At 47.8% G+C, this 12,517-nt stretch overlaps 1 protein-coding gene across 2 annotated transcripts in view; it reads right to left on the bottom strand.

Annotated features, from left to right (window-relative positions):
- LOC104261692 (calcium-activated potassium channel subunit beta-2) overlaps positions 1–12,517 on the bottom strand; it is a 153,919-nt gene that overhangs the window by 52,007 nt on the left and 89,395 nt on the right. Inside the window, exon 1 of one of the 2 annotated variants that reach the window (XM_059822654.1) lies at positions 922–995. The exons of the other annotated variant lie outside the window; for it this stretch is intronic. Within the exon in view, the coding sequence (XP_059678637.1) occupies positions 922–995 (74 nt within the window). Of the gene's footprint in view, positions 1–921; positions 996–12,517 lie in introns of those variants that run through there. 2 annotated transcript variants of the gene reach the window in all.

Below are 12,517 nucleotides of genomic sequence, written 5' to 3' on the forward strand. Positions count from 1 at the left end.
CAAGGCTGGAAAATGGCACTGTTATGGCATAGCATGATGTTTGTAAGCTGGGAAGTGTGTGGAAGCTTGTGCTCTGCCCGTGGGAAGTTTGCGTGCAGTTACTGCTTCCACAGCCCTTCTCTGTTTTAAATGCAAACATATAGGTGACTTCAATTTCACCCTAAAGTGAATAAAGATCATAAATATGAAATCGAGTAAGACCCAATAGCCCATTAAGTGCACAAAAGCTGGCAGCCTGTTTTAATTTGCTGCTATTACACCTTTAAGTTGCCTGGCACACCTGGGAAGTGCAGCAAGTGAAGGCTGTGTGAAGCTGGAGGGGGGATGGACAGCGAGTCACTCACCGGCTCTGAGCTATGGCTTGGAATTTCCTGATGAATTATTTTTTGTGGTGCTGAAAGCAGCTTGCAGTCAGCAAGTGTTTCTTGTGCCCCTTCCCTACCCAGTATGCTGTTTTCAGTCTCTATCGCAGTGTTCTGGAGTATTTTGCTTTCTAAACAAGAGGCCCACAGGGTGTTCAAGTAAGTTGTCCCCCCATAATAACATTACAATGTGCATCACTAAAATACTACTGTAAGCCTCTAGCTCGAGCCCACAAATGCTACCAACACTTAATTTATTCCTCAGATGAGCGAGTGTAATTTGTATCATAAAACAGCACTTGAAACTGTTTGCCTATAAAATGTCCTTCACTTGAATCCTCAGTTAAAGCCTGGCTTGTGCCAGCCTGCTCTCACACTAACTGCTCTAGGAAATACTTTTCCAGAGCGCATTTAGCGGTAAAGCCTGAATTTGCTCTAACACACACTTCAATCTCCACTCCCCAATACTTCACGGCAGCCCATCTAAGCTCTTGGCACCATCCCTGTCCCGAACGCCTCAGCGTGTCCTGCAGCTTTCCCCGGTAAGGATCAGGTTTACCTTAGCAGCAGTGGAGCAGCAGTGCCCAAAATGGAGATTTCAATGGGATCTGACAGAGAGATTTTCCCTCTCATCTATGTGCTTCTGTAGTTTCCACCTTTGGGAAAACAGCCTATCTACAAGCAGGAGGTTTCCGTATGTCTTGTCTCTTGATGTCTCCAAATACTTCTCATTGCTCTTGTAGTTCCCAGTTTTAATTACTTTGTGTTTTTAAATAGAGGTGAAGCACCAATGTTCAGTAATTACACAGAAACAAGCTGCCAGAAGGAAGCGTGTGCGAAGATCCTCTGAATAAAGTCAGTCCAAGAAAGCTGAGCTTTCTCTCTCCAAACTTTATTTCACGAAGGTCCTTGTTATCCCCACCTTTATAAGAACTCCTCTTCCCATCCGCTTTGCCTGTGTATCCCGGGCTGCCTGGGTTCCTCTGGGGCATGATGGCCATCCCAGCGAGGGCAGGATGCTCGGTGCGGGCTTGGTGCCTTTGCTGTCACTCGGCAAAATTCATTTCTCTCACCTGCTCCTCGGAAGAAAACCATAAGAGTTGGGCAGGAAAGCGGGCTGAGGGTTGGGGCAGTCCCACTATTGTGCTGAGCCCGCAGCCGGCACACAGATAGGCAGCACCTGGCTGTGCAACCTTTACTTTCCAAAATGCCAGGGTTGGGAGGAAGCAGACATGCAGCTATTTTTCCAGTGCTCACTCGCCCCTGTGGATCCTTCCTTGTGCTGGTGTGAAGTCAGGGGCTTCCCAGCCTTTCGCTCAGTCACCTCCATCGGACCACTTTGTCCTTGGGTGGTATTTGCTTTTCTGAGTCGGGAGCATGCTGGAGAGATGCTCCCGTTCGTCTCGGGCTGCTCACTGATTTCCCACGCTGTGTGCTTGCTATTTGCTCCTATGGCAAAAATAAAAGCTGCTTTCGCTGGCGTGGTCCACAGTTGGTTGCGATAGGATCTTTTTTCCCCTGTTTAAAATGTAAGGTCTCATGAATTAAGAAGCTACAGCCTGTCTAGATCTTATACCAGTCAGTCTCTGATTCATCAGAGAATCTCCTTGGTAACTAGCTGTTCCTCTCTGATGATTTGTTACAAAAAAGCTCTCCCAATTTAAAGATAAAATACAGTGAAAGCAGAAAGAGGAGCGAGCTACACCATATAGATACCTTATACAGGGACGTATGCCTTGTGCATGCAGCTATACTGGATATTTTCTGATCTGTGTGGGAAGCAACCTTTCCATCAAACAGTGTGGCATCATCCCATGGGTGGGAAACATGCCCCAGCTACCCCATCTCTGATAGAAATCCTTTTTGTTGCTCTGGGGCCAGTAACCCTGTCTGCAGGGTAAATAATCCCAGAGGAGATGATGTTGGCATCTAACGAAGGGCTCAGCAGTTCATGCTTTAATAAGCCAGGTTTCTGGCCTTCTGCGGGACTGATGGCCAATTACAAAGATTCAGAGGGTGACTTTCTGCAGGAGGTGTGTTTGATGCTGCTCTGTAGTCCTCCTGCTCTGGTAACGAGCCCCCGCTGCCTGACTCCCCGTCGGCACGCGGCAAAGCACTGCCTGTGCTCCGGCAGCTGCTCGAGTCAGAGGGAAGGTGTTTGCTGAAGATTTGTGGTGGTTTTTTTCTGGGAACTAGCGTTGCTGGAAAAGTTGATCCAAGGTGAGGCCAAGAATGCTTTGTTTGAAATAGCTGGTAATTGTGTTCAAAAAGTCAGTGTAAGTGAAGAGTTTGATCCATGAATGCCCAAGGCCAGGAAGCTCTGCAGTGAGAGCTGCCTGGGGTTCGAGGCACGGGGCTAGGAACAAGTTTTCACATTGCATATGTCATCTTCCTCTCTGTTTTCTCACTGGCCTTATGCCCTTTCTGTTCCATGGCACTAATTCCTCTGAATTAATACAACAAACAGCAACAAAACCCCAGCTCTATGAGGTGTCTTATCTCTGCAAGAGGCTTTTGAACTCACTTCCCCACCCCTGGGGAACCACGTGGCAGTCGGAGGAAGGCTCCCGCAGGCAGCTCTGGCAGTACAGCTATCGTGTACTGTGGGTGTCAGTGATTTGGGACAAAACTGTGTTCCCACAAGGTGTTGTGGCATCTCTAATGTCTGGGCAGGAGAGACCTGTGACTGTGTACTCTGCTTGGGGAGGCCTGATCCAGCCCTACTCAGATTCAGATCTGTGGTTTCAGGGTGTTTAAACCTTTGCAGGCAAAAGCTTGGGTAAATGCGCTGCCCTTACCAGCAAAACCTAAATTGCTCAAACCTCCATTTACCAAGTAATATGGGTGATGATGAACTGGTTCTGATGAATGAGGGTTAAGATAATCAATCTCATTTTTGATGCAATTGACCTGTGTCAAGAACACGACCTCATTCTGGATAAGGGATGGGTTTTTAGATAATCAAAGTTGTGATAAGCAAAGTCCGAGTCTCTCCTCCTCAATCAGGGGAAGAGGGGAGAGATGCTCCCCCGGTGCCACTGCGGGTGCTGAGCTGTGGGAGGGCAGGTGAGCCCCCACTGTGGCCCCGACTTGCTGCATGGCCGGGTGCTGCCATTTCAGGTCCAAAGAGAAATACAAGGGGAAGCCTCTCCTCCACCTCTTTCCTGCCTTTTAGTTTTCTTTCAGGAGCTTAAAAGAAAGAGCAAAGCCTTTGCTGCTATCAGATCTCTGTGCCCCTCGTTGGGAGGGAAGCGGAGGATTAGACGGAGCCCCTGATGGGAGGGATGTCCACGGGGCATGTCCTGGCTGGCTTTGTCTCCAAGCCTCCCTCAATGGAGGGAGGTCGGGTCCAACAGCACTGGTGCCTGGTGTTGCGGTGCCTAATACCTGGTGACATTCTGCAACCGTGGTGTGGCTGAAGCCACCAGGCTGGGAAAGGCAGGCTCGTTTTTGTTTTGCTGCATCTCCCCCAAGCAGAGTGTGGGGGCAGAGCCTGGGTGCCGTGTCCCACCGCACAACTCTCTTGGAGCAGGGGATGCTCCCTTGGAGCCTCTCCTGCCCTGTGGAGGCGGTGGGCAGAGCTGAGGATGGACTCTTTACCCTTGCTGAAGCTCTGGAGCAGCCAGAGGGGCAGATCTCAATTTTTGTTACACATTTTAATCACACCTTTGCCACTTGGAGATCGGTGCAGGGAAAACTGGAAAAGTATCAAAACCTGCTTGTTCCTTGCCCCCCGCCTGGTGCCTGCAGCCTTCACTTGGTTCAACTGCAGCTGCCTGCGGACAGCATCTCCCTGGCTGTATTGCTGCCTGCCTTGGGTGGTTTTAGTTACAAATTCATATTTATAAAAAAAAGCTTATGTACACCATTCCGCTGTTCCTATCTCCTTTGCAATGTCTTGCTATTTTGGGAAACCGAGCAAAGGTGTCTGCAGCTATTTACGGCAGGGGAAGGTGCATGGATCTGGGTGCCTGCAGCCTGGGGTGGGCATGGGGCTCCCTGCCTGAGGGTGGCAAGGGTGTGCCCTGCCATCAGAGGTGGGGTTTTTTGCTTTTCTGTGACTTTTCTAATTTTATTTCAATTGCTGGCCTCATCCTGAGTGTCAGTTAAAAATCCAGGAAATGTGCACAGCCTTGGTGAGTATTTTTTATGAATTGGATCTCTTGAGATGAAAGCTTCATTACTACGAAACAATGAGCCCTCTATGCTCTCAGTAGTATAAATGGGTTTCATTTGTATTAGGAAGATACAAGCTTATTATTTTTAGCCTGTTCCTGTAGCACCAGGAATGTTTAATGTGATAATCAATGTAATTGAAGAACTGAAAGAATAGAAAATTGCAACACTCAGGGGTGATAATGACTACAACTGTAGCAATACTGAAAGGTCTGGAGGACGGGTACAGGTGTAAGAAAAAAAGACTCGGATTCCAAGTGTGGATGATCCCACATTGCGCTGGGGTCCCTGGGAGGGTACCAGGCAGCTCCAGCACAGCCCTTGCAGGAGGGGCCAGACCCTCCCTGGTGCTGGAGGGATGGACCCAGCCCCAAGCACCCAGCAAGAGGCTCAGGGCTGTGAGACGCAACTGAGGACTGCTCTGCTGGAAGGACATGGGGAGAAAGAGCTACTGCCTTCTTCCCTGAAACCCAAGGGCTCGGGAGGGGCAGTGTCTTCTCCTGGGGTCCGGTGGGAAGAAGACATCCAGGAGCAAGCCTGGCTGCAGAATCTGGCAGCTATATTTGTTTGAGCAGGTCTTTACAGAGTGTTTGTAAACCTTGATAGGTTCACAATTTGGCCAGTCCAGCTTCTTTTCCTGCCTCTGCCCCGCCCCCGAAATAGCAAAAGGCACACCAAAGCCCTCCTGTCAAATTCTGAGCTCCTCCTCCTAAGTACAGGGATGCTAAAGCTTTTCAATTAAATGCTTCGGAGCCTTTAACACGGACAAAACATGGTGTTTCCTCTGCAGCCTGCTGCTCGGAAACTGTTAAGCTGTTTTGTGAAGCTTCCCCCCAAAAAACTCAGCCTTGTGGCAGGCACCCACATCAAATATTATCAGCCTGAATTCTATGGAAAGCATAAGCAGCAAACTTGTCAGAGGACCTGCCAGCTACAGGGGGGGTCACCAATAACGCTTTGGCCACTGCTGACATGAGCCTGGCCACATGCAGCTCCAGCTCTGGCTTTGGGGAGCTGCTGGTCACTGTGTACCAAATCCAACTGCTCCTGTACCTCCAGGCAATTTCACTGCGAATTTTAGTCCCTCTGTTATGCAACGGGGCTTTTCTGTTTGCTGGTGATTTACTGTGTGTGTTAGTCCGTAGTAGAGGTGGCAGGTAGGAAGGCAGCTCCTTGGTTCTGCCCTGGTTGCTGCTCCCTTGGCAAGGAGGCTGAGCGTGGGGCAGCTGGGCTCCCCTGCGAGCTGCTGGACATCAGCCTGGGTGGTGATGGGTGAGGAAGAATGTCTGGGCCGCAGGGAAAATTGAATACCTTTTAGGTACAACCTCCAAAGCTGCTAAATTCGGAGCAAGCCTGAAAGAAATGACAGCCTGCAAGGGTGCAGTCAGGTTTGTTTTCAGCCCTCTCTGGTTTAATTTGTTTCACTTAGAGGAGGGAAATTTGCTCTGTTAGAAAAGTTGCCTTGTTCTAGTGGTTTTCTAATAAATCACAGCTGTAGGGACTGAAAGCTGTTTGGTGCCCTCTCTTTTGGGGATCGTTGCTGGAGGTCCCATCCCACGCTGGGACAGGGTCCTGGCTGGCAGCGTTAGAGCCAGTGCCCAGCACTGCCCCATGGTGTGGGTCTTTGTCCCTCTGCCAGTCTTGAACAGATAACTACAGGGAATCTGGGTTTGTCCATTAAACGAACTCACTTTAGCATATGCAATCAGTTGTGCCATGAGTTACGTTTAAGCCTGCTGCAATCAGAGGGTACTTTGCTGAGGGAAATGACCGAAGCCAGAGCTGAAGGTACGGCTGCTGTGTGATGCATTGGCTGCGGCGTTCATGCTCATAATGCAATTGCTTACATTACAAAGCAATTATCAGGGTTTAAAATTCCAATAGCATTTTGAAAGCGTATATGCCTGGGGGTTTTCCATTTGCAGAGATGTTTCGTTTATTGTACAGACTTGCCTAATAACTTTACCATTTTAAACACATTGAGGTGTTTTAGAAACCTATTTATGATCTTTGTTGAAAAACAAAGGCAATCCTGCCAGCTCCACACAGAATACTTGCTCCATTGCAAGCTGCTCCTAAGGCATGATTTAGGTTTTGTGCAGGTTTAATGAGGTAAAACCCCTGTACAGTGTTTCCTGCTCCCTGTCTTAATTTTTGGCAGCACATCCTTCAGCTGGGGCAGAGCACTTCAGTGCTCTCTCTCTCTCACTGTGAAACCATCAGCTTTTCCCTATCTGTCCAACCCCTTCAGGAGCAGCAGTCACTCTTGCAGTAAATTTTCACCCCAAATAACACATACATCATTCTCGCAACCTGTTCCTGGTGCTCTGCAGACAGGCTGGCTGAGGGGGTGGGAAGGGTGAACTTTCTCCATCAGCTGCTAAAGAGCAAACTATCTTCTGGTGTTTTGAGGTCGTGCCATGTGGGAGAGCGGGGTGCTGGGGCAGGGCTCTGGGCAGCTCCAGTCCAGCTTGGAAGGGCCAAGAACTGAACTGGGACCTACTGGAGAAGATAATTCAGACAACCCTTATTGCTTAGCAGGGGAGAGACTTTCTGCAGAGAGGGTGATGTCCAAACCTGACAATTCAACACCTCCCAGGAGTGCCATATTCCCCTTAATATCAACAGACTAATTATTACACAATTGTTTATCATGTGCGAAATGCATATGAAACTGCATGAGTAATTTCCATAGTAACCATAATCATAACCTTCCTATGTAGGGATTCAAATGCCAGAATGACGCATACTTGATAGTACCACATACGTGCATGTCATTGCATAAAGCATATACTCATCTGGCAGCCAGTGTTTTGTTTCTGGGCTTCCACTGCTTGGCTTATAAGCACTTACAAAACCTTGATTACTCATGTGTAATACCCTTGCACTAGACACATGCTTCTGTAATGTCTTTAAGGTTATGTGGAATTCTATTTGCAATCCCTTTTACAAATAATAATACAAAACACTTGGTGCTAAATCTGGCTGTCAGCAAGCAAATGCCAGGAACCAAAATGATTATTATTACTATTATTTGCACCATTCCAAAGCCCATTAATTTGCTTGTTGCAGTATTAGGTAATGAACGTTTCTGCAGCCAAGGTCACAATTCTGTTTTACATCAAATAACTACCTTTTCTCATGTATGGTACATGAAGCAATTTCTTGCTTAGGGCATAATGTTTTATTAAAATTATTTTCCTTTGTTCTTTCTTACAGATTGTCTATTATGACTTTAAAGGTTGTGGGCATGGCATCTCTTTTTAAATTCAATGTGTAATTACATAGAACAGATATTCACCTGATGCTACATTAATAAACCTCTCATCATTTTCTTTGAACAGGGGGACATGCTGCTATTGTTTACCAGACAACATGGATTTCGCTAAGCTTCGTGGAATGTCGCAGTCAGTGACACACGTATCAGATATGGGTGGAGCAATGATGGAAATGATGTGAAGGCAAACTGTTCAGTTCAAGCCAAAAAGACTAATGGAAGTAGTAAAAATATGAAAGCAAGAACTACTGAAATAAACATCTGAGATGGGAACTCTCAGGAAAGGTTCACTGCAGCTGTGCCTAGCTGAGTGTCAGCCTGGGTTAATTTGCAAGGTGACAGATGTCTTGGGAATGGGCAAATGCTGAAGAAAAGAGCTGGTGTCCCTGGGCTGGGTCTGCTCATGGAGCTGAGCCACTCTCAGGTGTCCTTGGAGCATCACTGACTTACTGCAGCTGTGGCTTTGGTGCTTGTGTTTAAGGATGATTATGCAAGCCTATGCCTTTGGGTTTTTTGATCTTTAAGGCAAAAAGCCTCAACCTGCTCCTGGCAGCACAAGTATGATTTTGATTGACTAACCCTACACTGCTTGATCTGCTTCAGCTGGTCTTGTCTCACCTCTGGCTCTTTCTTTGAGCCCAAGTTTTCCTTAATTGGCTGTAACCACCTCTTGCTGGGCTTCTCAGTGTTCCTGCCAGCCACCATGCCCAGGTGTCTCTGGTTCCCCCAGCTCCTCCTCCACCAGGGCTGCTCCTAAATACCCACCCATGCTACCCTGAGATGTCATTTCACTGTCTCCTTGCTGTGTCTGGAGGAGTCTCAAGGATGTCCATAACTGTTGTAGCATCCTCTGCACAAGGACAAAGCAGCAAAGTGGTCCCCACGCCCTAAACTGGACTCTGAATTTGCAGGAGGTAAGTGCTGCTGTTATCGTTTTGTAGACAGAAAAACCTACGGGGTGGCAGATGTTAAGTGTTTGCCTCAAGGTCACAGCATGTATCTTTGAAATCACTTGATAACCACTTCATTCTCAGCAAAGGCTGTGCTTTGGGCTGTGATCTTATCCTATACCAAAAGCTGAGATATGCTCCTCCTCTTTCATTCTAGTCCAGTGGTATATTTTGCTCACACTTAATAAGTGGAAAATCATTAACTTTGCCTTCTGATATATGTTTTTAATTTCTTTAGTCATAATGAGTTCATTGTTGCAGCAGCAGGAGCGAAACATGTGATACTATTGAAATTTCTTTGCAATTTGGCATTAATTAATGTCCACTTCTTACACAGTGTTAACAATAATGTGCCTAATCTTTGAGGGGCCGTTGTAGGAAATTTTTTGTTCTTTTCCAGTTGGCAAGAAATGAAATTTGCATTTTAGCCTTTTGTTTAAAACCTCCTCTTAATGGTTTTGAAGTGTAAGAGAGTTGAACATAGTCCGACCCTGCGCTGTGTAATTGGGATTCCGGTTGGTCTGCTCGCCTTGTCTCTTCATGTTTGCCAGCTGGTGTGGGGAAGGACACCTCATTTCCACAGAGACCACGATAAACTTTTTGTTAGAACAACAGGTCTGTCAGCCCTTATTCCTCCTCTTCCAGCGGAGCTGTGGTTAAATGCACTGTGTCACTTGCTACCACTGAGACTCTTTGCCTCCCCTTGCGAGGAAGGACTCCTGGTCCCGAGGCAGGTCTGAAAGGTGCTTTTCCTCTCCTGTTCATTGCAATAACAAGCTATGGCAAGTTTTGCTGGGCTGTGGCTCTCTGTATTAATTAATGCACTGAGATGCACACAGATTTAAAGAAGAGATGCTGCTTGCTTCTCCGTGAGCCTCGTAAGGCTGTGCAGGAGTGGGATGTTGTTGCATTGCAAACTTGGGAATTTCTGTGTGACCTTGCTGTGAAAAGCTCCATCTTGCTGCACCAGGGGATACTACTGAACTTGTGCATGAACTCTTTAAGTTTTGCTGGTTTTAGGCTGCCGAATGAGCAGCTGTGGAAACCAATGGGCTTGAGTTGCAGAGGTTCGCTCTTAGGTGCAATTTTTTAAAGGCAGGAAATTCAGTGATCTGTGCAGGTGTCCTCACCTATGTGGGGACCAGATCCTCCTCTCCAAGGCCATGTGGGAGTTGGAAAGCCACCTCCTCTGGGGTCTGTGTGTTGCCTGTGTTTCCCCTTCCCCTGCCTTGAATGGGGCTGCCTGGGCTCTGAGTACCTTGTTGTGCCCAGCTGCCTGGGCAGCATGAATTGCCAGGGTGGCTCTGACCCTCTCTCCAGAGGAATATCACTGCCAGCTGGAGGATCCTGGCACACATTGCAGGGGGTTGAACTGGTTTCATGTAATAAGCCCCTTCTGTCCTAAAAAAGCCTAGCTAAACTGTTTCTCATCACTGGAGAAGGGGCAGGATTTAGCAGGAAAGCGCTAAGGGCGCTTATGGGTTTCACCAGCTCCTGCTGGCACCATGCTGTCCTCCCGTAACAGCTCTGTGTCTCCTTGGACCCAATTTAAAGAACAGGAGAGAGCAGTGTTGCTGTGCTGAGACTATGAATGATGCCAGGGTTAGGGCAGATTGTAGGAGGTGGGGGATTTGTGGGAGATCTCAAAGCTATCCCTGGCTGGAGCCTGCTTTCTGCTCCTGCCTGAATCCACCATCTCAAAATTCTGCATGCCACAAAGGGAGCTCCCTTGGACCTCCTTGGATGAGGCAATGGAGAGAATCAGCTGCCTACCAGCCTGCGTGAAGGCAGGGTGGGTTGCTTGTTTGCTACACCGTGCTTTGTGTCACAGCTTACACCCTGCATGCTTGGGAAGGCATTCCCAAAAGCTGCTGCCATGGCCCAGGTCAGAAGTGCCCTGCACCCAAGGACAGCCTGGGGACAGGCCAGCCTCCTGGTGTGGCAGGTGTGCTGGAGGGGGCCTGCTCTTCACCTTGTCCCCTTGGCCACCCCTGATGCTTCACTGCATGTGTCATGTATCTGGGCTTGAGGAGTGGCTTTGCCAGCTGGGATAGGTGCAGCTGGGGAATCCCTCACCCCAGCGAGAGCCATCTCTTTGCCACTTCTCAGCTTTCCAGCCCTGCTTTGCTCCAGGCTGGAGCTTGCCCAGTGCTTGTGCGAAGCAGCAGTCACAAAGCCAAAGTCTGGGGAAGCTGCGGGTTGGGCATGGGGAGGCACTTGGAGCTCTTGTGCACCGGGGATGTCCGAGAGGCATTGCATCTGGCCCAGGAGAGCAGCCCAGGCAAACTGCTCCTTTCATACCTCTGCGCTGTCGCATCAGAAAGAAAATGGGAGGTGGCAGTTATTGCAGCTTCCTGTCCTTGCTCACCAGGGCTTGGCAGGAGATGGCCCTTGTTGTTGCAGCCAAGCCTGCCATCTCCTTACCCAGCAGCTTTGGTGGGAAAACTCAGTGGGAGAGGTGTTGGACCCTGCTCCAGCCTGCTTCACTAACTTTTCATTAGTAAGGTTTCTTGCTTTTGTTTTTGTGTCTAATTTGGAACATGTGTAGATTTTGGTAAAGAAAAATGAACAATGAAGAACACTAATTGCTGTACCCTGAGGGCAATGGCATCAGCCTCCCCATACTGCACTGACTTCTTGGGGCTAAATACAAACTCCAGTGGTAGCACAGGCTCTTTAGTAGTATACCATATTGCTTATAAATGTGCTTTGCAGAAAAAAGTTTACTTTAAACCTTCCTCTTTGTTACACTCACTGACAAATATAGCCCTGATTTAACATAATGATATATTTCCAAAGCTCCCATTGCATCTGTGCTGAATTCATATGCAGAAGTTTATACGAAGAAATGAATTGCTAAAATTCCTAATGAATTTGGTTATCAGAGAGGCCTTTCTAATAAAGATAACATACGTCAGCAGAGCTGGCAGGGTTTTTACTGGGGCAATTTTTCATTGAGTCCAGAGTAGATGTTCTTTGATAAATCTTGTCAGTGCTGTCACTCAGTCTTTATGCCTTGAATAGCCATTTAGCTTGTAAACAGCAGAGCCATTCAGTGGCTCCTGGGTTTTGGCATCATGCTCAAGTGTTCTCCAGCCTTTCCTGTCTTTTGCTAATCTCTTTGTGACTAATTCACTAACTCTTTTATAATGCAAGAAAGGGTCCCGCAATGCATATCTTAACCTCTGCTGGTCAGACTTTTATGATGGATGCTGCCTACTTTCACTGCAGGACATGATCCCTGCTGCAGTTTACCTCGCTGTGTTATCAGAGAAGTGTAGATGGAGTTAACACTTTGTTCTTAGAGTACCTGTATGGTTTGTTTTGTATCTTTCTTTCCCTTTCAGAAGCTTCTGAATCAGACTTCCCTTCTGGCTTTCACAGCCAGTTGTAGCTCTGGACCAAACTGAAATCTAAGAGATAAACCACGCTATATTTTTTCTGCATAGTCTCCTATGGCAAGTTCATTCATTATGGGATATGCTGTTTCTTGCTGAGCGACCGCCAGCTAGTTGCATATCTCTTGAGCATCAGTCTGTCTCAGCGAGACACCCACAAGCCTGAGGCTGCAAGTCCAGAGCTTTGATGTTTGCTTGCTGTCACAATGTCAGTGACCTTGTTTCCCTGGCTGGGCCTGAAATCACCACCGTGTAATGCAGGACGCATACCTTGCAAACGTGACAAGCAGGGAATTTGGAAAACGCTAGCCTGTGCCTGGTACCCAGGGCTAATGCTCATGCTCCTTCCTTGCC

This window comes from Gavia stellata, chromosome 11 (genome assembly GCF_030936135.1).
Source record: "Gavia stellata isolate bGavSte3 chromosome 11, bGavSte3.hap2, whole genome shotgun sequence".
Classification (NCBI taxonomy): domain Eukaryota; kingdom Metazoa; phylum Chordata; class Aves; order Gaviiformes; family Gaviidae; genus Gavia; species Gavia stellata.